General features: G+C 37.8%; 1 protein-coding gene across 2 annotated transcripts in view; it reads left to right on the forward strand.

Annotated features, from left to right (window-relative positions):
* The first annotated feature begins 6,169 nt into the window (after positions 1-6,169).
* srpx (sushi repeat containing protein X-linked) overlaps positions 6,170-26,011 on the forward strand; it is a 36,853-nt gene continuing 17,011 nt past the window's right edge. The window contains exons 1-4 of one of the 2 annotated variants that reach the window (XM_002932794.5): positions 6,170-6,353; positions 19,954-20,019; positions 22,365-22,556; positions 22,954-23,130. In XM_002932794.5, coding sequence (XP_002932840.1) covers positions 6,287-6,353; positions 19,954-20,019; positions 22,365-22,556; positions 22,954-23,130 — 502 coding nt within the window. In that variant the 5' untranslated portion in view covers positions 6,170-6,286. The remainder of the gene's footprint in view (positions 6,354-19,953; positions 20,020-22,364; positions 22,557-22,953; positions 23,131-26,011) is intronic. The other variant, XM_004911751.4, reaches the window with a different exon arrangement.

A 26,011-nucleotide genomic window follows, 5' to 3' on the forward strand; every position in this document is an offset into this window, starting at 1 on the left:
CAGTGAAACCTCAATTTTACATACCCTGGGTTTAGTTTTCCCACATTCTACACCATTTTTTGTGCTCCCAACAATATTTAATGTATAATGTATTTCCTTGATTTTACAATTTTCCCAGTTTTACACCATTTTAATTCTGGCCCCTAAAAACCCTTCAGGCAGAATATATTATAAATGTTGAATGAGGCATCCCCCACAAATGACAGCCTTCCTCATTTTAATCTACTGGAAGAGCTCTACAATTATTTATTTTCTGTTTGCTTTTACTTTCTTTGACAACAAATGTTCCTATGAGATCTTAGTAATAAAAAGCTGGTATTTTCCCATGGCAGACATTCTTTCTCTTCTCCCTTATATTCACATTCATCTAAATAAGCCATTATACACATTTTCTTGGGGCTGGCGTGGGGGATCTGCCTATCACTGATTTGCCCTGGCTCACTGGCCTTTTAAAGCACCCCTGCCTGCAGTTCTTATTTTATTGTACTCATACAGTGTAAGAGAAAGTATATGCAGCCTTTCTAATAAAAAGACAGATTTTTAGATACAGTTGCTGGGAACTATTTTGTTGGTATATTTAATGATGTTTGTGAATATTTGTCTTGGTTAAAATGGAAAAATTATCTCACTAATAATATATAATTACTATGTAATGATTAATATAGAACTAGGTATAAATGTGAGAGACATTCATGTATGTGCTGTATCTATACTCTGAATATTTTACAAATGACCTGTGTATTTATCTTGGAGAGGGTGAATATTCCAAGAGTGTGAATGGAATTGGTTCAACAGAAAACAATGCCACCAAACCAACTCTGCTTGAGAAAACAAAAAGGGTAAGGATAATTGTTGTCTTCAAGTTTTTTTTCCATTCTGTTAAAATTTGTATGATACCTGAAAATGTTTGCAGCACATTCATCTCTACCAAGGCACCTATCAACATCAGCTTTTACTTATATAGCGCCAGCAAGGTATGCAGTGCTTCACAATTATATAGAACAAACAGGGGTCTTATAACGATTTCATAAACAAGGGTAAAAGAATAAGAATGGGATCATTGAGCCCTGCTCAAAGAGCTTACATTCTAAAGGCCTAAGTCATCATTCCTGCAGCCCCAATGAAGGCTGTTAAAGGGACGTTCAGCCAAAGCTGTGTGTGTTGTTGAACATAGATGTTTTGACTTCCACATGCAAGTATATATGATAAAATATTGAAATATCTGAAAAAGTAAATGCAGTGAGAATATATATCATATATTCTTATATAATGTTGTCAAATTATATATGAGTTAAATCTAGTCTAAACATCCCCTTTAAAGCTTTGGTAGTGCTCGTACTCGTGGCTTTGCCTTATTATCTCTCATAGGGATGATGGCCCATGTGGTATATACACCCCTCTCATGGAAGTATCCTTCCCACTCTGTTACCTTTCACATTCAGATGAATGGCAGAAACTGGTGGTGACAGAATAGTGCCACTGAGGAACTGTTCTGCTTGCATTACCGTGTTGTAAATGACTGTCACCATCACTATCTGCCACAGGCTGAGCATTTGGCATTCGTTTTCAATATGAATCAGTTACAGCAGTTGTCTGACTTGGTTCCCCCTGACTGCATTGAAATGTGCTAACCTCAAGCACTTAGAAAAATATTTACACCAGCACACCCTTACCTCCTCCAGAGAATTACTACTTGGTGCACAGCCTAGAGAGTCGGCACTCTCCACACAGTCCGGTCAAAATATTTCAGCCAGCACAACAAGTAAAGTGCAAGCAGGGCTTAGCCCCTGCGTGTTTATTCAAAAAGCAACTTTTCGGGCGAAGGGGTCCCCGAAACGTTGCTTTTTGAATAAACACGCAGGGGCTAAGCCCTGCTTGCACTTTACTTGTTGTGCTGGCTGAAATATTTTAACCTAACCTCAAGCACCACACAAGGATATTTGCTAATTGCCCTTCTCTTTCAGTTATCCATATTCAAAAGACTGTCTACAGCAAGCCAAAAATCTCTGCAAGAGAGCAAAGAAGAGCCTGAAACAGCAATGGAAGACACAAGTACAAACCGTGAAAGCCACAAACAGGCAGTTAAAGACAAAGATGCAAAAGATGAAAATCAAAACCACACGCAAGAGAACTCTAAAGAGACTGAGCAGTCAAACCAGGACTCTGCAGAAACTGGTCAGAGCACCCAAGGCAGAAGATCAAAGTCATCCACATGTACATTATTGTGAGAAAGAAGAACTGTCCCCTTTAAATATTGGATACATTTCATGAGACTGAAAATCAGAGTCATTCGCTTGCACATTATTATGATTATCTGCCCTGTAACTTAATACTTTTAATTGGTGTTGAATGAATGTGTATTTTATAGTCAATATTATTTAACATTAATTTATACAGTAGATAGTTTTCTTCACCAAAACACATTAAGCACTTCTTGAAGAGAAACACTATTTTTGTGGTCATGTTGCACTGAAATATAGGGCCAGATATATGATTGCTCAAACTAGTTAAGGAACTCATGCAGGGTTTTGGGGAAAAACTCACTAGTTCAGGTTTGGCAACTTTTAGGTGCCAAACTTTTTCATTTTTTAGAAAGCCCACTCGAGGAAAAATACCCGAACTAACAAGGTTTTTGCTTAATTCACTTGAGGTTTCCTTTATGATTGATTGAGCCTAAAGAATTGAGCAATCATAAATCTGCCCCATAGTGTTCAAAAAGAGTTTTTACACTCTACATGCTTTTTATAGGAAAAAGCATTTTCCTTTCTGTGGTATAAGCTTTTTTTAATTGGAACCCACCGAAGGGACCCTCATTTTTACAATTTTTGAATTTCTTAAGAAAATGGGTTCAATGGCACTTTACTGCAGTACACAATCCACTATTTTTATGGCTCCAAACCCATGAAAAAAACATCCTTGTCACAAATATCGTTATCGTCATTGATCTTAAGTGAATTATGTTGGAACATGTTTGCATGCTGCAACCTAAATACTTTGTATCTGCAAAGATGCTTGTAAAGGGATAATATGCTGGTGAGTACTGCAGTTATTTTGGCTGGGGAAATTGATCTACTAAAGTGAATGGCACATATGAGGATGATAGAGAAAACACCTGTCTCTCACTGTATGTGGTGACAAGAGTGGGTAAGATCCACTTGTCACTGTGTAAACAGGGTAGATTTTGCCAGGACAACTTGTGTAGGCATTTTCTAGCTGAAATCTGTTCTGTGTTTGTAGTGACAGATGGATCTTGTTCATTCCTGTCACTACACAAACAAGACGAGTGTGGGTCGGATCAGCCATCAGCAAACAAATTTGTCTTATTAACTTAAGTGTTTTATAAATCAGAGAAGACAACTTTGCTACAGTCCACAGCAACCCTCAGCCAGCTGAATTGTGAGGGATGCTGACAGTGGCAGTTCAGTACCATCTGAGACACTAAACACTCCATGTTCTTAATAAAGATGATTTAATGTTGTTCCTGCATAAGCATAATGCAAAATCTGAAGCTGTGTACCTGTGCTGTACTACATGGTAGGACTGTGAGCAGCTGCTTATTGAAGGACTAATGCTATACTGGATCAACTGGACACATTTTACAGGTTCACAGCGGTAACAGAAAATGAAACTGTGTTAGTTCAATTGGACAAGCTGCTCAGTACCACAAGTCTTGATATAAAGCAGTTACCTTCTCTGCCACTTTAGGAATATAACACAGAGTGTGGAGAGTTCTATTCATCATTTTGTTCTTTGTGTGTTGGAAGTATTTACTGGAATATGAATGGATATATACTGAGATCTCACCTCTAAATGTGTCCAAAGCAATTCTGGAAACAATACATCATTCATTTTGTGCAGACTGATTTGTGTTTGTGTGTCTTTATGATCCTTAGAAGCTTTTTGTATAAAGCATATACATATCCTCACATATTTATAATTTTATATATTGTTGGTCACCAAAAGAATGCATTGCTTGAAACTTGTGTAAATGAAAAGGGTTCTATATTTTAGTAATGTGAGCTTATTTGTTCCGTGTTGTACAATGAAGACAAAATCTATTTTTGTATGTAAGAACTTTTAAATGGACTTTTTATCACATTGTGGTTTGAAGCTGTGCAATAAACAGTCACAACAACATTTTAAACAGTGGTGTGTGCTTTGTTTGACATGGTTATTTTTAGTGATAGGGTATTATGCGGGGGAATATATAGTTTAATTCAGGGGAATGAAAGCCTTACTATGTATTTGACAAAAATACATAAAAAAAATTTGAATTGATGTAAACTTAGTTTTGCAGTTTACATATATTTTCAATCTCTATGAGTGGTATTTGCAGTTTTATACTGCTAATAACAGGCTTTTAGGTGAACTGAGAGTTAGCAACCCATAATGTTCAGAGGACCACTCAGAGGGGGATATTTATCAACATTTTTGAAACCACAAATAAACTCATTTCCACTTAAACCACAAATGTCTCGTCATTTATTAAAATATCTGAATTGAAAAAGTACGGGCAAATTAAAATGCAGAATAAAAACAAACGACCACCTCTTTTTCGTAGTTTTTATGTTTCCCTGCACATCTTTGTGGATTTAAACCACAAAAAACCTGAAAACCTCTAAAACCACAAATTAAAATAAGATTGTTACCTCAACAGCTTTTTTTTGTTGCATAATCAATGGCAGAAAAAAAATTTACCTGAAAGAATCGAGTATTAGAACAAAAAAAACATGAACCATGAAAAAAAGAATACAGATGTTTGTAAATGCCCCCCAAGTAAGTCTACATTAATTAGTTTTGTAGGGCTTAAGATCCTCTAAGATGAACACCCGATGTAGTAGGAGAAAACTAAGTGGTGGACAGAAAAAATTACAATCTCCATAGGGGGAAATAGGTGGGTTGATATAAACAAAGGACAGGAGTGGCATCAGTCATCCCGTGAGAGAAAGCAATGAAATGGGAGTCTGGGGTAGGTATTCAGGAAAAGCATGGATGTGTTAAATAATCATTAGAGGCAATGCAGAAGCTGTCTGCACTTATATGAAAACCTTTTAAAGGGTTATTCTGAACCCAAGGACAGGAAAGGAGCAGTGAAGTACACTATACACAAGTACAGTGTGTAGATACTGTCATAGCCTTATCATTTATAGCTGGAACTGTGCTATAACTTCTCTCTTACACTGCCAATAGCAAGTATATACCGATGCCTTTATGCACAATAACTCTCCACTTGTTGTCTTTGCTCATTCCAATGTGGGATGCCAGGCTAGGAATTAGCAGGTACAGGGCACAATAAGCTTAATCATTCATGGTTAGCACACACAATCCATGGAAATACCACCCTGGTTGGAATGCTATAAAGGCATAATTTATCATTCACCACATGTTGCTAGGCTTCACAGTGTAAAAACTGAATAATTTTTTTACACATTTTTTCTTCGGCTGGAACGTAAAGAAAATAAAGACGTAAAATCAGGCGTTCGCCATTCACTTTACACAGCTTTTGCATAATTTATTTTTTTTTTTAGCAAATTTCATTTTACACAGCATGCTAAATAGGCCCCTTAATGTAGTCTATAAAGCGCAGTGTGGTATTCCAGTGTTAAAGCCCCTTGGGTGATGGCCCTGAGTATCTTATTTGCCACTTGGCAAATCCTCTTCTCCAGAACCCCTGATGTGCATATGAAATATAGTGGAGTCCCTCTCCAAACAGCACAGAAACCTATTGCTTTTATGTTAGAATTGTATCCAAAGAAAGAGAAAATGTAACTGTGATAAAGAGGATTGTCCTTGCCTCTGTGTATTGGGGGGATGTGTGAAGCTGGGCTGGCTGGCAGTTTTCCAATATAAACATTTTTGGGATGTTATGTTGTTGCAAATGCCTGGAGAAGATTTTCTCTGTCAATGCAGCGTTTAGAGGGGGTTGCCTATAATGAAAAAAACAGCAGATGTTTAACTTACTATGTGAAAACAAGGTAGCACTTCACCTTCCTGTAGGGAAAAAATCCCTCATTCAGTGGCCTGCTTCCTGCAGGGAGAAAATCACACGTAAATGCTTCTGCCAGGGAATCATATAGTATCCAATCATGTAGGGATTTGGCTGTGGCCAATAAGGGACTGCTTTTACTCCCCCTTTTTTCCTGGCAGTATTTCAGTTCTCCAAGGAAAAAAAAAGAAGCTTGTGGTATCTTGCTTCTAGCCTGAAGCTTAAAGTCTGTAGAATTCTTTCCTCTCCCTCTCACTTTATACTTCCTTCCCCTTTAGTCTCGGCTGCAGAGAGGCAGTCATGAGGGCTCTGCTCCAACTTATCTTCATGGTCACCTTACATCTCTACCTGGCAAGTGGATATGAAGGTACGGATTTCAATTACACGCTGGTCCTTACTGGTATAACAGGGAGTGATCATTGTCAGTTCAGGGATGTCTATGAGTGTCTTCTTGATGTTGCTAAACTTCAGCTCCCAGAATGCTCAGTAGAGAATGATATTTAGCAACATATAAAATAAGAAATATGTCTTGGAAGCGTTAGCAGAAAGAACATGCCTTTAACTCTTTACAAACTGTAATTTGGAAGAGATTGTACATTTTTTGTCCTAATAATGATTAGTAAATGCATTCCATTCTAGAGAGAGACGGGAGGAAAGAGTTTGCTTAGTCATGTGTTTTCTGAGCATTCAGTGAATGCCATATGTGCAACAGTTCTGTGTGTGTCTGATTGTGTCTCCGCTACATCCAAACTGCACTGCCATATGAAATTTAATGTCATAATAGAAATAATATTTATATTTAGGCAAGTACCATTTAAACAAAAAAAATACTTTGGTTAAGTACTGTTTGAATATTAATGCCACTTCATAGTGCAGTGTAAATGGGGGACAGATGATTGTGTGGATTTTGTAAGTTTAACAGGTATAAACATGCATTGAGGCATGTTGTGTTTAACAATACACAATGTAACACAGCTGTCCTAAAATGCAAATATGGATTCTGGTGGGTACAAGTAGAATAGAATGGAATCAGTCAGCTCATTCATTGAGGTTCTTTCAAACCTGCATCTCAGTCACCCATCAAATGCCCAAAAGGGCCATAACACTGTCAGTATTGCTCACTGTAGAACCTATGCCATGTATATACATATACCATAGCGCTGAAGCTGTAGTTTCTACTGTTTGTCTTTAATCTGCTCCACTCTGTTGGCAACACGTGGCAAGGCACATCAATTACAAGCTGGCATGCAATGGGTTAAAGCATCTCATATGCAAGTTATAAGTACATTGTGTTTGCAGGTCCCTTTGTTCTGCATAACTTCCCATAAAGTTGTTCAACATTGCTGTAAGTTTGTTTGTAAAGTAATTTTGACATTTTGGGGGGAGGGGGGAAGCATGTATTGCTTAGACAAGTCCAGTGAAATTAGCTCCGTGGCACATGTAATTGATCTTTATTATTACACAGTAGTAATGAAAGAAGCAGGGGATAGTCACTGGTCACTGTAATGGGAAACTCTGTTAGTTGCCCCCACAATTGTACACTTTCGATTAGCAGTCACCTGGCAATGGCTACTCACATCATTTTCCATGATCATTTATAGGACAACCTTGTCATGTGTCACAACAAGCATGAAAGTCATATATTAACCTCCACACTACTTTCAACATCCAATAACAATTGCCTTGGCCAATCAGATTGTTGCAGTTGGGGGAGGGGCTGAACATTTACACAATGTTGAAACACAATTCCCTCTCATTTTATAAAAACCCACCTCCCCTCCTCACTTGAATTTCTTCAGTGGTAGAAAGGACTGGTTTGTGCTGCCCCGTGTCTGTGCTCTCTGCCAGTGCCTTTGACTTGGCTGAGGGAAATGTCACGTATAAACATATGTTTGGATTTCATTTTAAAGGGCACCTATCATAGATGAATTGTTTCCCTCACCGAAGGTGTAGGCTAAAAGAACCCAAAAATACTCACAGAGAGCGAAATTACACCCTTAACTGGAAGGGAGCTCCTGGTGCAGGCGGCCATTGTTTGATGACAAGTTTGTAATGAGCAAGTTTATTGGCTTGTCCATAATGCAAGTGACGTAATACACATGCACATAAATGAACTGGACTTAAATACTCAGTCCCAACATAGCCCACACCTCTAGTGGGGGAGACAGTTTTCTTATGATAAGTGCCCCCATTTCACTAGTGATGGCTGTACCATACACAGTATACAGTATACCAAGTAATGGCATTACTGGTTCAAGTAAATACAGGTGCAGAGGTGACATGAACAGAGAAGCTGATAACCTTACAAAGACTGGAAATGTTCACCTATAGATGGGTGAGACAAGCACTGAGCTATTCACTGGAATTACTAACCACTAAATAGATGCTGTCATTGATGCAGAAAGTATTATTAACTAAAGAATAGTATTGGAAAAATACAGAATATTTTCTTGCATGGAGCAGCACATTTCCTGCTGCCACAACCATGTGGTGGTGCCCACTGTGGTCTAGTCAAAGGCCAGTCAGGTAATTGAGGTTCCTGGGGAAAGGTTTAGCTGTAATTTATGTGGCTGCAGCCAAAGTGGAGCTGTATTAAAAAAAAATGGCACCTGTCTCCAGCCAAGGTGTTAGTATTGTAAATAGTACAGTTTTAAATCTTGCTGATTCCACTTGACTCTTCTTGATGTACTATTAAAAATCTTCAAATAATATTTTCTAGTTTAGTGATTCCTTCCCTGCTCATCAATGCAGGGGTAAAATGGTAAAAGGGAAATGACACTCAAAATAAGCAGTTCTCGGTGGTGCTATATTGTTGTGCTTTCTGACTTTGTCTATGGCTTTATTTGATATCTTACAGCACTAAAGATGGCAGAGAACCCAAACACCTTTTCCTCCAAACTTTGCTGTCCTCACTCTTTTTTGCATTGATAGCGATGCAAAGACAAAGTAAAAGCAGGGGTATCTATCTAGTACTACTCTGTTGCACATGTTAGAATCACATCTGCACCAATTGTTTTATTTCTGGGATATAACACATTATGTAATAATATTTATTTAACTTTATTCATGGTTTAACTATGCTATATATATAGCTCCTTCTGTATAAACAGTATTTTCCAGAAATGATACACAAGACATATGCACAGCTGGAATAGCTCATCTTGTCACACTGCCCTAAGAGGTGAAAATTATACTTCTGGCCTCACCAAGCCACCCTTTTTATTCATCTCCCAGAATAGAGCTTAAAGAACTGAGCCTCTTTGTGCATGTAGCAATGCCTGCACCAGGCTGGGCTGCATACTGGAGGACTGGCACATGGGCAAAATGGGGGCCCCATCTCTGGCAAGCACCTACCTTGTCATCCAGGCAGAGATTATTGCATATGCCGTGTACCACACAGGAACCAGGTCTGATCCCTCTTATATCCCTGATTTTATATACCCTGCGTTTAGTGCACATGCAGTTCTCAGCCTTGAGCTGAAAGGTGCAGTGACAGTGGTAATCTTTATTTTTGGTCACTGTATTGTATACCAGACGGCATACAGCTACAAAGTGTCCTTTGCACACAGGAACTACTTATCTACAATTTGAGAGGAGACTGCTGGTTCCTCTATATCTGTGTGAGGAAAAGGTAATCTGGGATAATGATTACATTACAAGTTGCAGATTAGAGCTGTGATATTGGTTTCTAGTAAATGAGGTTATTAATTATTCATCCAGGAATACAATCAAGATACTCCTCTTTCTGAGGTGCAAGACACACATGGAACTTGTTCATGAATAGGGCTACATATTTATAATTAATTTATGTTCTTTCTAGAACAGTTATGGGACCTGTTATCCAGAATGCTCAGGACCTGGGGTTTTACGGATAAGGGGTCTTTCTGTAGTTTGGATTTCCTTACCTAGTCTGCTAAAAAATTATTTAAACAGTGAATAAACCCAATAGGATTATGTTGCCTCAAATAAGGATTTATTATATCTTAGTTGGATCAAGTGCAAGCCACTGTTTTATTATTAAAGAGAAAAAGGAAATCACTTTGAAAAATCTGAATTATTTGATTAAAATGGAGTCTATGGGAGATGGCCTTCCTGTAATTCAGAGCGTTCTGAATAACTTATCCCATACCTGTAGTACAGAGTGGCTGGTTTTAACAGGGTCAGCTTTAAAATGTTAATAAAAAACTATTTGGAGTTACAAAAACATGTTCTGTACAATATTCTGTGAACAAAAACAAACTGTGATTGTTAAAAATGATTGTTTTTTGATGGTGATAACATTTATTTATAAAAAATTTAAAACATTTACCAAATTGCTTGGCAAATTTGCTTGGCAGAAAATACATTTGATACTGAAAATGCCCAGCTTTAACCTATATCATATAGAGGTGCTATGGCAAATCAGTGCTATAGATCAATGCATAGGAGACAAGCCAACCTACCATTCATTTTAAAGTGATGCTGAAATTACATGTCTGTATAAACAAAAGCATAAATCAGAAACTGCTTGGGCTTTACTATAACAATTCACTTCATCTTCTGAATAGTAGTTTCCATGCCAAGTTAGTATAATGTATCATTCTGTCATTTCTTTGTGCTATCATTACAACTCCAAACTTCTCATAGTGTGTCCCATAATTTTACATAAAGGTTGTGACTACTGAATTTGACTACGACCATCTGTATTTTATTAAGTGTTCTGCCCTACATTGTAACTAATGACTCAAGAATTTGTCTTTACTATGTCCATTCTGAGCAAAAAGTGAGTACTTTTGGTGCCTCTAACAATTAAATATTATGCTGAGAGCAGACATTGGGTTTAGGTGCAACTGGTTTAGTTTAGCAGTTTTTATTTTGACTTCTCATATTAAGTATATATTAGTCTCCACACATATCACTGTGGCTTCACCCGTAATACAGAGTATAGAGCAACAGCTAAGCAGTGTAGTTACTGCCTGCCAAGATCTGTTTATTTTGGATGCTGAATAAATCTCTGGCAGCATTTTCTGGCTTAAGTGCTGTAGGTTGCGGAAGTTGTATTTAAAGTGACAGCAGCACTGTGTCTTATGATTTCCATACACAGTAGTAAGTGTAATGTAGGGATTTAAGGCTGCAATAAAAAAAAGTAGTAAAATTTTACCAGCATAGGCCTAAACATTGTCCGTCCTGTGTAATGCATTCCGTGTTGCATATGGATTAGTTGTCAGTAAACTCTTTCTGCAAGTAATATGCTGTCCTTTTGAGCAGCTATTGCCCGCACACACACTTTTAGGTCATTGCCATATGAGTGAATGGCGGGGCAACAAAATGATTTAGAATCGTTATCCTTAGTGCCAGTGCCTGTACTGGAGGATGCTGCCTAGTGGGTGCCTGCAATTTATTTGTAAATCTAGGAAAGGCGCATAAAGAATAAAAATTTGAAGTCATTTGGTTTCCCCACCATACCTCGTATGGCAATGACCTAAAAGTGCATGTGCGGGCAAGTGGGCCAGTTCGGATGGTGTACATAATTTTGTGTACAAATTTCCTGCATTTTGTATTTGTGATTGTGTTTTTAAATGATCCCTCAGTTATCTGGTCTTTAATAGCGTTATTATAGTTACCAGTAACGGTAATTATAGGTGGTATATTGGAGGGGCCGGGACGCACATTCGCCCCTAACCAGGCTGCCTGCCTGCCCACCCGTCATGTAGGAGAGTGGCTGGGAAGGGGTAGGGGTGTTTATAAAGGAAGCAGACACTATGGTCCAGGCACCCCTCCCCCCAGGCGCTTCTTCTGTAGTTGGCAGTATCATAAATATTATTAGATTGGGGCTATGTACTAAATAGTGCAACATTTGCAACAGATCTATTTACTATTAGCAACCAGTCAGCTGTGTTTCTTACCTACATCAGTATTCTTGTACATAAACTACTGCTATCCTGGGCCAGGTATTTAATGCCTTGACTGGACAGAATGCCAGGGAGCAGCATCTCTTCCAGACAGGGCTAGGCTCTAGTTGTGCATTTTTTATGTCCTTTAGGTGTTTCTTGATACTTTCAAAGGCTATGCAAGTACTATACATTCATGCAAAGCATTTAAGGTTAAACAAATATTATTGCCCTGTAATATATCTGAGGAAAGGATTAGCCAGAAACATTTATTTCTTTGTTCTACCCAGGAATGATACCTTGTATGAACCCTCATATTAAGCATGGTTTCTGGAACATAAGGTCATTTGGGTTCATTTAGCAGGTAAACTACATTCATAGCTGAATATTTTTCTGTAAATCTCATTCTGATTCTTAATCTTTTCCATAGAGAATGTCAACTTTTTCCCTCTTGTGCTTATAACCAATGAGTGATCAAGAGCTAGGTTTTTAGATTTTGATCGATTGCAGTTTATTAAATAATGCTAATATACTTTATGAAATAATCCACAATAATACAAAGAATAACTTGGAAATATATAATTATGTACAGTAGACAATACCATGTAAGAGTACAAGCTGAATATGGACAGCAGTCTTATAAAGCCATGCTTGTGTATGTATGTTTATGTTTAGCAATGATGAAGGCACCATTTGTTTAAGCAGCTAATATACAACAGCTGCCTCTGCTTAATGGCTCATCAGCTAATGAGGGTAATGATTGCACTGGATGGAAGAAACCAAATTACCCAAAGGGAATTTACTAAGTATTAGCAATATTAAAGCTGCTGAGAATAGTTTTACTGTTACAAGTGATTTTTTTTTTGTAACCATGATGTTCATAGCTGCTTAACTTTGAAAAGATACTTTTTAAAAGACTTGTGCATCATGTCTATTGTACTGCATTACATCAAGTTGCACTTCTGTGAGGGCACAGACCACCATACATGACATGCCTTCAGCTGGACACCTAACTGGAACAAAGTATCATGTTTTGGCCAGTCTAGCCGTGTATGTGCCTAATTCTATTTAATGCCATAGAAAAAAATATTGCTGGCTTAAAAAAGACAATGAAGCCAATCTTCAGAGATGAAGATCCCACCAGCATTGGGATCTAGTTTTGGATCCTGATTTATAGGAATTACTGGGAAAGAGTATTACACATTGAAGGGGAACTATTGCAAAAATGAAAATGTAATTTAAATTTAACCTCATGGAAATAAGAATATTTCTAAATATAATCAATTTTTGGGGGGGCTCCCTTTTCTATCAGATGTTTATGAGCTAACTCAAATAACCTATTCCAGCACAAACAAAATATATTTGGCACAAATCCTGCATATAGAGAGACAAAGTTTCTAGTTATTTTGAAAGAGTGAGCTCTAATACATCTTCTAGGTAAAGGGAGCCCCCCAAAGAATATATTAGACTCAACTGTCAGTCAAAATATGACACCAATATGAAAGGGGGATAGTGAAGAGTAACTTTATTATTTCAGTAACAACAAGCTTATATTACATTTTTATATTTGCGATAGTTTTCCTTTTAGAATACTGACCTATTCAACTTGTACAAAGTGTTTGAGCCATTGGTTTAGATATCCTAGCAGTAAGCCTATGGGGCTGATTTACTAAGACACGAATTCGAATCCGAATTGGAAAAATTCCGATTGGAAAACGAACATTTTGCGACTTTTTCATGTTTTTTGCGATTTTTTTCGGCGCCTTTACGACTTTTTGGAAATTGTCGCGACTTTTTCGTTACCAATACGATTTTCGCGAAAAAACGTGAGTTTTTCATAGCCATTACGATTCGCTCCTATCTTGTCGCGACTTTTTCGTATTGAGCGCTCGTAAGCGGCAGGCGAAACTTTCAGACTTAGCATGATTTTGGAAGCCTCCCATAGGACTCAATGGCACCCTGCAGCTCCAACCTGGCCCAAGAAAAGTCACCATACTGAAGCTTGAATGAATCCGAACGCTACGAAAAAATCGCAACATTTTGCGCAACTTTCGGAATGGCTACGAAAAAGGCGCGACTTTTCGCGCAAGTTTTAATGCTACGAAAAAATCGCCAGATTTTGAGCAACATTCGGAATGTCAACGAAAAAGTCGCGATAATTTTAAAAAAAAATCGCCAAATACCGATCATTACGAAAAAAACGCAATCGGACGCATTCGGCCGGTTCGTGAGTAAGTAAATGGGCCCCTATTTGTCACAAGTTATGTCAGTGGTAGTTGTGTCAAGTATCCTTTATAATTATTATAATACACAAGAGCCTTAATTATCCTGTAAATGTTATCCTTATAAATGGTGCTTGCTCATCAGTTATAATCGGTGCTTATTGATGTTATCTCTCACACGACTCTTGTAAACTTGTATATTATAATACATAATGCAATTCCATGATGTACACCTTCACAGTTCCATGAGCTGTATAAAAGCATGAGACTGAAGCTAGTTATGGAACTCCTCAGTGACATAATAATAAGGGAAATAATAAATAATAAGAGATACATTATTTACTATATATATTATATATTACACTGAATACATTCACCCATTAGAATAATATAATAAGACGTTCCTTTCAAATAAGTAGTACAGTGCAGAGGAATAGAGCATATGTCCTACAATAGTGTTTTTCAGTTTGCAAAGTCTGAGTGCATCTGCTAGGCTCACGTGCATAACTGCAGGAATGCAAATTAACTACTACTGTATATAATAGCTCTCTATACTTGAAGGTACAGTAGCTCATGTTACTCTTCCAAAGAGCCAGTGTCTCTTTCTTCTGCGCTGAAATGGCTGTTTACTTTTATACTAGAATGGCAAATCTCAACATTTTCTATTGTGTCTCTATGATAAAGCTGCATTCCAATAATCCTGGCTTTTCTCTGGACACAATGTAAAAATGTATTTAACAGTAATCATTGCATACACCGGAAACTAATTCTATATAGCTATCCAAATACATTGGACATGGTTGCTGATTTATGATAAGCATGTCAAATGATAAGCATTGAAATCTCTGTCCTCAGTGGTTCGTTTTCTCTCCCTTCAGTTCTTTTGTTCTATTGAAATGAAGGACTGATCATAAACATCCCGCAATTATTTTAACTAAAGACATAGGCTAGACATGTTGTAAATTATGTTTACAAATGTCAGTAGGAAAATTTAGTGCCATCTTTTTTATGATTAACTGCCTGTCTCAACCCACACCATCTACCTCCGCCAGGTGCTGCTTTCCTTAGCTTACTCCATGTCAGAGTCAGTGGAAACATATTGGGATTCACTGACAACTTTGGGTTGCCTAAGTTTTAATTTGTAATAATGATTGCAGATATCTTCACAAAGACTGCACTTTTTATCATTTCCCTGCTCCATGAGATATAAGCAGATTTTTCCATACATTATAACAGTACGTCTTCTCATAATCCCATGGATCAGTGGAGAGTTCAGTTGTAATTCTAAGTGGTTGTATGAATACTTGCACAGGAATCCTTTATCAATAGATCCCACATGGCTACTTATGGCTCAGTCTTGATTTTATGAAGCTGCCAATTGTTCTTGACTGTTCTTGCATTGTTGTAGTGTAAGCCTTTGGCAAACTTAGCTCAGTGATTATAACATGTGTTTATGATTTGCGAACAAGAATATTACAGTGTTTTTGTATAGTTTATCAAATAAAGATAGATGCAATAACATGTACAATAAAGAAAGGATATAGAAAGGATTTCTATTATTTAAGCTTAACTATAGGAAGTGCAGAATTAGTCTGTAGCATGTCCTGTTTTTAAATACATTTTTTTTAAATGAAAGTTACCATTTGCATAATAACACACATTTTTTTCTATACAATAGGTTTTAGGTTAATGTTTTTATGTTTAAAAGCTATATAAATTAAGCTACCCGTTCTTTTTGTGAAAGTTCTGATTAGTGCACAATCAATCCAAGGCAGAGAAAAGCTTTGAAGTTTGCAAATCCATTGTGACATGACTCAGGCATTACAAACGGAGAAGGCTTGCTATAGATAAAGCAAAAATGGCTTTGCTTAAAAATTCACATTTAATACCAGCTGTGCAATAATGAAAGGTGAATCCAATTACTGGACTTAATAACTAATGTTCCCTCCATTCACAGATGGGGAATTCAATTGCTGCCATCTAAGCTTGGCACAGTTTTAGTTTGGGCCTCAAGAGTCTGGAAAAATGTTTTCTGGGAGATAAATCAGTTGCATTTTACTAAACAAGTTTTGTTTTATGACACCCACAATGCATTTCTGCATGAATAACATTCTAACTAACAAATGGTAATGTATCATAGTCTAGGGCTGCTCTCCTACATATAAGGAGATATTAATCAAAGGTCAAATTTAGATTCTTAATTTGTCCTTGACCTTTTCCCAGCAAATTTTATTATTTATATATTATTAATGTTTATTAATCTTTTCCTGACATTTGAGGACATTTTAACGCCTTTTCTCTAGAATTCCAATCTTTATTCTAATTAATGACTTATCAAAACATTTATCCAAATATTTCCCCATTTCCCAAACTGTCATTTTAATCAGATATTGTTTGCTAGGTTAAAGCAGCCAAATTACATTGCATCAGTTTTTACTTAGTGCAGGTCTATTGAGAGCCTTATGAAATGGAAAAGATTTGTAAATCGGACACCAATCTTTTTTTTTCATTTACACTTGATAAAAAGCAGATACTTCCTGAATTTAAAATTAATGATATCCTAGGGGTCAAAGTGGAAATGTCATCATTGGCCAATTTGGCAAAATGTGGGATGGGTTCAGTAAAGGCTCAGATCTTTCTTTTTACTGCACTGTAGGTTAGTTAAGAAAAGTCCCCAGTTTGGTTGAGGATCATTTACAAGTGCTGATCCTAAGTCCTTACTCAGTCCTGACTTAGAATCAAACTTGCTGCCTATGGCTTCCTGAATTACCCATCAGTGAGCTGGTGCTAAGATTAAAGACAAGTAATCATAGACAGATCTTATACATATTACAATGTAGAAACAATGGAAAAACAAGAATTTGGATCCTACACCCAAGTGTTCATATACTTATTATTATACTTATTACTATTGAATAAGATATTTTGTCCCTCTTCTAAAGTTTCTGTTGCAACACAATGGAGCCAATTGACCTGCCCGCATGTCTGGAAGGAAACCCACTCAGGCAGGAGAGAATATACAAACTCCCAAGTCAGCATTGAACTGCAAGACAGAAATGCTACCCAGTGAACCCCTGTGCTGCCTGGTTTTGCTTAAAAACACATCATAAAACATGACAGCGACATCTCCATCAACATTGTACAGTCTAGTTATCCTTTTTCCAGGTTGCACAGGCCAAAAATCCCCCAAATCAAGTTGACCAAAACCCTCTTTAAAATTTCCATTAATTATGCACCTTAGTAAATGCAGGTATTGACATATGCTGAGTTTCTTTGTGCCAAAACAGGCTACATGAGGAAACCCGGTGAAACAGAAAATTAAAAAAATGTAAACAAATATTCTTCAAAAGTGAAGAATGGACATTCAAATGCCAGGCATATACACCTATATACTCAGTTCCTGTAGTAAAATATGACCACATGTGCCCCTAACAGATATACACAAGTTATATATATATATATATATATATATATATATATATATATATATATATATATACTACAGGGATTTATAAATTTGTTACAAATTATACTTGAAAAGTATAACTATGCACTGGTGGGAACCAAAATGACTGGGCTTTGGATCCTAGAGTCTGTTTATCTATTATACTTGTATACATGTGGCCTTATCTCATGTAGGCATCTCTGGTGATGAGCCATCAGATGAAAAAGTGCTTTAGAAGATGGCAGTTGTTGGTGCTAGGTGACAGGTTAGTTTGTTAGCCAATATCCATAATGTCACTGCTAACATACAGAACCAACATCGGGAGTACAGGGCGTACTGCAGTCAGGTTCCCTGTGGTAGAGGTAAACCCAAGAGTTACATTGCAATTCTTGGACCACAAAGTAGGTGGGGTTTGTGGAAAAAGCTGACAGGGTTTAGGAAGATCATGGGCGGGGGTTCAGCATAATAGGGTATGTCAGGGGTAGATCAGAGTTACGATTATGAGTGTGCGTCTTTTTTCCCCATTGGGACCCCACTCTATTTGTTGACAGGACCTTCCTCCCAGGGGCTCAGGTAACCAATGAATTATTAAAAGGGGGCCCCACTGGGGGTGGGCCCTGTTAACTAAGTAGTATGAAGACTGTGATTCCTGATGGCAGTCCCACTTACAAAGTAGGAAAGAGCACAGTAATGTGGTACTATTGCATTACTGCTTTGTGTAGTGTCACTAGCAGAGGTCTCCAGTGATTCTTGTCTGTGTAAAACTAGGTTAAATGCACTTCTTTGGGTGCCTCCTAATCATTTAAATGTTTTTTGTTTAAATGTCAAATGAACAATAACTTGCTAAAGCCTTCATACAATGCCACACAAAGCTTTGATTGCTGATGTGCTCAAATGGATGGATAGGGTCGCTGTTTGGCTACTGCTGTTTTCTGCCTGAGCACAGCAATGGTCAAAGTGGCCTGTGTGACAGCAAATCATTTATGCTGTACACCTGCTGACTGATGCTGTTTTTAAATTCTGTTCTATGTTTGATGGTAAAAAAGCTATTTCTTTTTTTGGCATGTTAATGATCTAGTTTAAACCATGCAAATAAGACCTATTGTTATACTTTATAAAAACCAGCTTTTAACCAGATATAATCTATAATCACAATGCTTGCATGTCCTGCCCTGCTGCACTCCAGACGGTGTAATTGTATGGTTAGTACACTCTGTACACCGAAAGGACAATTCGTTTTTAGATTACAAACACATGGGATTTTTGTACTGTAATCAAGTTAAAAAAGAATCTAGAGGTCTTGTATTTATTCTGATTTATTTCTTTTCTAAATTTGTTAAAAATGCTAAGTTTCTCTAGAATTTGTGATATTACGCACCAGACATTGACTAGAAACTATAGCTTAGTTCTGGGAATCACACATATGCAGTGGATGCAGCTGATAGAGCGGCCTTTTTATTGTATGTACTTTTATTGGTTATATTGGTTAAATGTTTATATTGGTTAAATGGGAGGGAGTGGACAGGTGCTGTTCATGGGAAGCCTCTAACTGAGGTCTAGAACTAGGTAATTAAATAATATTTGAGGTTAGCTCTGAAAAATGAAATTAGAATATGAGTGCTGTAGAAAAGCTTGTAGCATAGTATTACAATTATTTTTTGCTTACTACCCAAAGATGCTGCCATATTAATTCTCACTGCAAAACCTCCCACTAACCAGTAGGTGGAACAGATACCACCAAAGTGCTGTAACATCTAACTTAACTAATGGCAGATGTTCCATAACTAGTAACTAGCTGACAGTCTCTCACCGTCCCCACCCACTGCAGAACAACTTATGTTGGCTTTACACAAGCAGGGAAGCTAACAGGTGAAAAGTGCAGCCTAGTCTGTATGATTTTTACTCACAGGCCAATGGCACATGGGTCAGTTTGGAGCATTAAAAGATTAAAAAATAAGTAAAACTGGTTCCCTCATTCACTTGTATGGCAATCACCTTCTGTGTCACTAAATTGCCACTTGAAAAATCTGTCTCAATTTTCAAGCAGCTGAGTGTGCTTGCATTGATGTGAAAGGGGGTGATTTGTAGCATTGTCTTACCTGCCCATTGAGCTTCTAATCTAACAGTGCAAGAAAATGCTCAGAATCCACCTGGTTGCCATTGCTCTAATATATAGATACATGCCCATCCAATAAAACAAACAATATGTTCCTGAATAATCTTTGCAGTAATTGGATCAAAACTAAATTAAAAAAAAATGATTGAAAGGGGATTTTTCCCACTAAAGTTAACTGACTTCTCTCAGCGCATTTCACTTAAAATGGAAGCTTTGCATTTTAAAATAACCTGCACTTCTTGTGCCAACACCCTTTTCTCATTTCACTTTTTATTTGTCTCTTTGCTTTTTGCACATTTTTTTGTTTGTTTTAGGATCCGGCTACTCACCAGTAGAAGATGATGAGGATATATATGCACGCAATAGATATGGCGACAAAGGTGAATGCTCTGCTTAATCTGCATGCAATTATTGGCTAGACTTTAGCTTCTCCCTCCACTGCTTAACTAAGACTTTCTTGCAATGTGCTGCACAGAGAGAAGTTGTCCATGCATTTTGTAAGTATGGTGGGTTGCCATGGGACAAGTTACATTCATTTTTTATACCAATCTTCAGTGGTGACTTATATGACGTGTACGGAATATGACCCATGGCACATTTCCTCAATACCTGCGTTTTTCAGCTTGCCAATGTTCATTCAATCTGTCAATCAATTCAATGGAATCTGCCTGTCACTAGCAGTCACAAAAGGATTTGACAGAGAAAACCTTCAATGGTGGACAGGTGTGCTTTGACTATTGCTTTTTTACAATACCCTATAAAACTGGATTAGCGTTAATCATACATCCGGTGCAAAGTATAAGCTGCTTTAATTAGAACTGCTTGATCTATAAAATGCATCTTTGTCGTGTGGAATAGTGTGTTAGAGATTTCCTCTACCTTCCATGTGAGCTTCAGCATATAAAAACAAGGGGGGAGTGCACAATAGTGTGTATACAAAAATGTATGTTAAATGTTGGTATTAGCCTGGATAGTTGATTCTCCTTGTTTTCCTTAAGCCCCCTACTCCCTTACAGGTTTGGGATCCAAAATCCAGATACCCATTATCCGGAAAGCTCCAAAATATGGGTATTTTTTTGTTCGAGAAGTATCCTATTTAAACAAATAATTCTTCATGAATGATTTGCTTTTTTTTCTAATAAAAATAGATTGTTGTTCTTGATGATATATGAGTTAGCATAATGATGGCAAAGAAATCCTATTGATTTGTTTTTTTTTTTAAATTATATCAGTAGTTTTAAGGCATCATGCCTACCATGGTATGGCATACCATACCAGCTCTGTTCCTTACAGCTTGGTTGCAGCATTTGTATACACACTTTCCCTCATGTATTTGTACATTTATTTACACTATAGTGGATCTCTGCCCACAATGACAGTGTGCGGGCACAAATGGGTTAACACTATTTTTCTGTTATGAAGCACAACTTTCCAACTTACCTTGCTCAAAAGCAAACACCTGGGGTGGGGGAGCAACATACTCATTTATTTCTGCAAGCTGAAACTAAAGCAAACTTGGCAAATAATCAGTACACAATAAATTACCCTTTACAGGTCTATCTAGTATTAATTTAAGTTCATGAATAGTTATCTGAAATTAATATTTTACAAAGCGTAGAGTGATTTATAAAAAAAATCAAGAATCCTGTCCAGTTCTCTCTTTTTATTGAGTAACAAACCATACCCTCAGAGATTGGTCCATGTGATATTTTTCTTACTGAAATTGATAAATAATTTTGCACTGAAATTTATAATTTTTTTTTTTAAATGTCATATTATTTTATGTTGGAAAAAACCTTAAGGAAGATTTAAACAATGCTGTGTTTACTATTAGAATGTATTCTGCACTGAGCAGTTAAATGCCAATCTGCACAATGGGGTGATAGTACTCAGTGCAGATTAGTAGTAGCTCTGAGCATTATTCCTTGTCTAGATCCTTGCTTCTCCATGCATTTTGGATTTTTAGTAATTATGTTCTGCCCTGGAAAATAAATAGTTAATTTATTTTTAGAGTTTTAATAATTCACCCCCTGAATCTTTCAGAGGAAGTTTGTTTACTATTCAATGAGAGAACACGGGTCTGGCAAAGCAATGTATATAATTGCAAATTACATTGTGTGGGCGAATAACAGGCAGTTATAGACTGTATAGAAGTACTTGATTGGAAACATTTATAAATACACGTTTAAAAATGTGTCAGGCTGTAATGAACCTATTTGGCTCTAGTGCTTACACTAGGTTAATTACAGCACATGGGTTATATTGAGGCCACTTATACGCATATCAGGAGGCACTTGAGGTTCTTAAACAACAAATACAGCCAGGATTCAAGATTTATTCCTCCTAAGTGAAATACTCCAAGGGGGCAAATTTGCACCTGAGCAAAACATATAGAAGATCAAGCTCAGTAGTTTTCTTTGCTCAATTTGCTGCACAAAGCATGATGAAAGGCCCAGGTGCCAGTTTGCTCACTGTTAGTAAGAGAGTCCCAGCTGACTAATCAGATGATTATTTACAATAGGCATAATGCAGTGACCCAAGACCCAGAGCAAAAGTGCATAAGCGCTGGGGGTTTCTTGCACTTTGCACCCTGCCTTCCTTGTTGATAAATGAGCCCTAATGTGTCTATCACAGTATAGGAGCCCATAGTTCTAGTATAGTGCAACAGCAGGACATGTGTTTATACTGTAGGTGTTGTTTTACTTTGTTGCGTATTCCCTAATAGACACCCCATGGTGCTCCCCAATCAAAGTTAAGAATGGCCATGCGACCTGCAGCAGTCCTTACAGTTCCTACTACAAGAATGCAAAGGGGGCAAGATGCAACATTTATTGTCAGAAAGGTTATGAACTCCATGGAGCTTCGCAAGTCATTTGCCAGGAGGATAAACGCTGGTCTGGCAAATATTTATGCAAGCGTGAGTATCTTCAGATCTTCAATTTCTCTCTTTGCATCAGTGGAGGACGGTATTGCTAGTTAAACTCCTTGCACTCCAATGCACTGTGTACATTAGTTTCCCTTGGAAAAAATAGGAGGGTTTATTACACTTCAACATACACAGGAAACCACCCTTGTGCGATTCAGACAAACCTGAAAACCCTCTGTGGGAGAGACTGGGATACTTGGTACTTCGTTGCACATTGCCTTCCTCTAATGGGTTCCAGGCTTACACATCAAGGAGGCCCACTAGAAATAAAAAAAATACTACCACAGATATATAGCAACAATAGAAAACGTTATAAGAAAATGTAGCTCTTCAATGAATTCACACATTAGCATAATATATATATATATATATTTTTTTTTTTTATTAGAGAAGCGATGTCCCACTCTAACTATGCCAGTTAATGGAGGGTTCAAGTGTATAGATGGCGCATACTTCGGCTCCAGGTGTGAATATTACTGCTCTCCAGGATATCAGCTGAAAGGAGAAAGAGTTGTAACATGTATGGATAGCAAAGTATGGAGTGGAAAACCTCCAACTTGTGTGGGTAAGTAAAACATATATACACTTGAATAACACATTATAAGTCTCATCAGAGCTTGAGAATGTATTCTTTTTAATCTAACAACTATTTTTCTTTGTGTTCTTAAGGGCTATGACACACAGAGCTACTTGCAGCCAGCTACTTGTCAAAGCTACAAAATGCCAGAAAATACCATGCCATAGATAAAACTGAGAATTGTCTTTGCTAAAACACACATAGACATTTATCAGTATAGTCTGTTTTGTATCCGCAACAAGTTGCTCCATGTGCCCTTTCATTGCTCTAAATCTTCCCTATTAATTGTAATTGAAATAACAGAAAGGAATGAATTTCATAACTGTGTGTGGAAGAAGATATCATTTATTTATTCCTAATCCTTCCCACTTGAAAATCAAGTACTCTTATTTTTCATCTGTCTATACATCTGAGGAGCCAGCTAATGAAGGCTTCCCTTGTAATATGCCCAGTTCTAGTAATTTAGCTACTGACGCATGGGTCACTCGGGAGGAAATTCAAAAGAGACTTGAACATGTAAAGGTAAACAAAGGTCCAGGGCCGGATGGGATTCATCCCAGGGTATTAAATGAGCTGAGCGCTGTGATTGCCAAACCTCTTCACTTAATTTTTCAGGATTCATTGAGGTCTGCCATGGTGCCGAGAGACTGGCGAATTGCTAATGTGGTGCCGTTATTTAAAAAGGGATCCCGTTCTCAGCCTGAAAACTATAGGCCTGTTAGTCTGACATCAGTAGTAGGAAAAATTTTGGAAGGGGTAATAAGGGATAGGATAGTTGAATACATTGCAGTTCACAATACTATTAGTTTGTGCCAGCATGGTTTTATGCGTAACAGATCTTGCCAGACTAATTTAGTCGCCTTTTATGAGGAGGTGAGTGGGAACCTCGATGCTGGAATGGCAGTTGATGTCATCTACTTGGACTTTGCTAAAGCGTTTGATACAGTACCTCACAGAAGGTTAATGATCAAATTAAGGAATATTGGCCTAGAACATAATATTTGTAATTGGATAGAGAACTGGCTGAAGGATAGATTACAAAGAGTGGTGGTAAATGGAACATTTTCTAATTGGACCAGTGTGGTTAGTGGAGTACCGCAGGGGTCAGTCCTTGGTCCTTTGCTTTTTAACTTGTTTATTAATGACCTGGAGGTGGGCATAGACAGTACTGTTTGTATTTTTGCTGATGACACAAAATTGTGCAAAACTATAAGTTCCATGCAGGATGCTGCCGCTTTGCAGAGCGATTTGACAAAATTGGAAAACTGGGCAGCAAACTGGAAAATGAGGTTCAATGTTGATAAGTGCAAAGTTATGCATTTTGGTAGAAATAATATAAACGCAAACTATCTACTAAATGGTAGTGTGTTGGGGGTATCCTTAATGGAGAAGGATCTAGGGGTTTTTGTTGATAACAAGTTGTCTAATTCCAGGCAGTGTCATTCTGTGGCTACTAAAGCAAATAAAGTGCTGTCTTGTATAAAAAAGGGCATTGACTCAAGGGATGAGAACATAATTTTGCCCCTTTATAGGTCCCTGGTAAGGCCTCACCTTGAGTATGCAGTGCAGTTTTGGGCTCCAGTCCTTAAGAAGGATATTAATGAGCTGGAGAAAGTGCAGAGACGTGCAACTAAACTGGTAAAGGGGATGGAAGATTTAAACTACGAGGTTAGACTGTCGAGGTTGGGGTTGTTTTCTCTGGAAAAGAGGCGCTTGCGAGGGGACATGATTACTCTGTACAAGTACATTAGAGGGGATTATAGGCAGATGGGGGATGTTCTTTTTTCCCATAAAAATAATCAACGCACCAGAGGTCACCCCTTTAGACTAGAGGAACGGAGCTTCCATTTGAAGCAGCGTAGGTGGTTTTTCACAGTGAGGGCAGTGAGGCTGTGGAATGCCCTTCCTAGTGATGTGGTAATGACAGATTCTGTTAATGCCTTTAAGAGGGGCCTGGATGAGTTCTTGAACAATCAGAATATCCAAGGCTATTGTGATACTAATATCTACAGTTAGTACTAGTGGTTGTATTTATAGTTTATGTATGTGAGTGTATAGATTGGTAGGTGTGGGTTGTGTGTGCTGGGTTTACTTGAATGGGTTGAACTTGATGGACACTGGTCTTTTTTCAACCCTATGTAACTATGTAACTATGTAAGTACAGGCTGTGACTGGGATAGGTATAGGCAGTTAGGCACTAAGTATGGATATAAGAGGAGTATCATGCTGCAATTTTAATATGCTCAGTACCAGGATGAGATATACATATACACAGTATAGATATCTATAAATTAGATCATAAACTAAACCAAGCGCAGGGTTCTCCTTCCTCTTTGGAGATCATATACAGACACACATTTCCCTGGTCAGTTGTGCATGAAACCTCAATCAAATCAAAGGAACTTGCACCAACATGCACTCCTTGAAATTCCTTATAGTTGCTGCCTTCCTTCTGGTTCTTGTTCTGAATTGAGTGCTGCTGCACCTATTGATTCAGCAGAAACCCTGGAGCTACAGCCGCTTCCAAACTAGGATGTGGTACTACTGATCCAGGGTGCCCACATCGCCATACAACAATAGGTGCAGCTCCTAAAGAATCTCATGCAGATGGCCAAAACGATCAGCACAATTGCATCTGTTTCATTTTGAAATGTGCGTTAATTTTGATGCATTGGCACAACTCTACCTGATGACTGCTATAATGTTGGAATTCTGAGGAAAAAAGAACACTGCATTGTGGAAAAACATGGCACTTAGACTAAAAAATGTGCACTTTGCTCACTGCACGTAAGCAGGGTCGGACTGGGGGGTGCAGGGCCCACCGGGGTACCGCCCAAGGTACTTCCGTCGACTTGTCCCCTGCAGGGGC

This window comes from Xenopus tropicalis, chromosome 2, assembly GCF_000004195.4.
Source record: "Xenopus tropicalis strain Nigerian chromosome 2, UCB_Xtro_10.0, whole genome shotgun sequence".
Classification (NCBI taxonomy): domain Eukaryota; kingdom Metazoa; phylum Chordata; class Amphibia; order Anura; family Pipidae; genus Xenopus; species Xenopus tropicalis.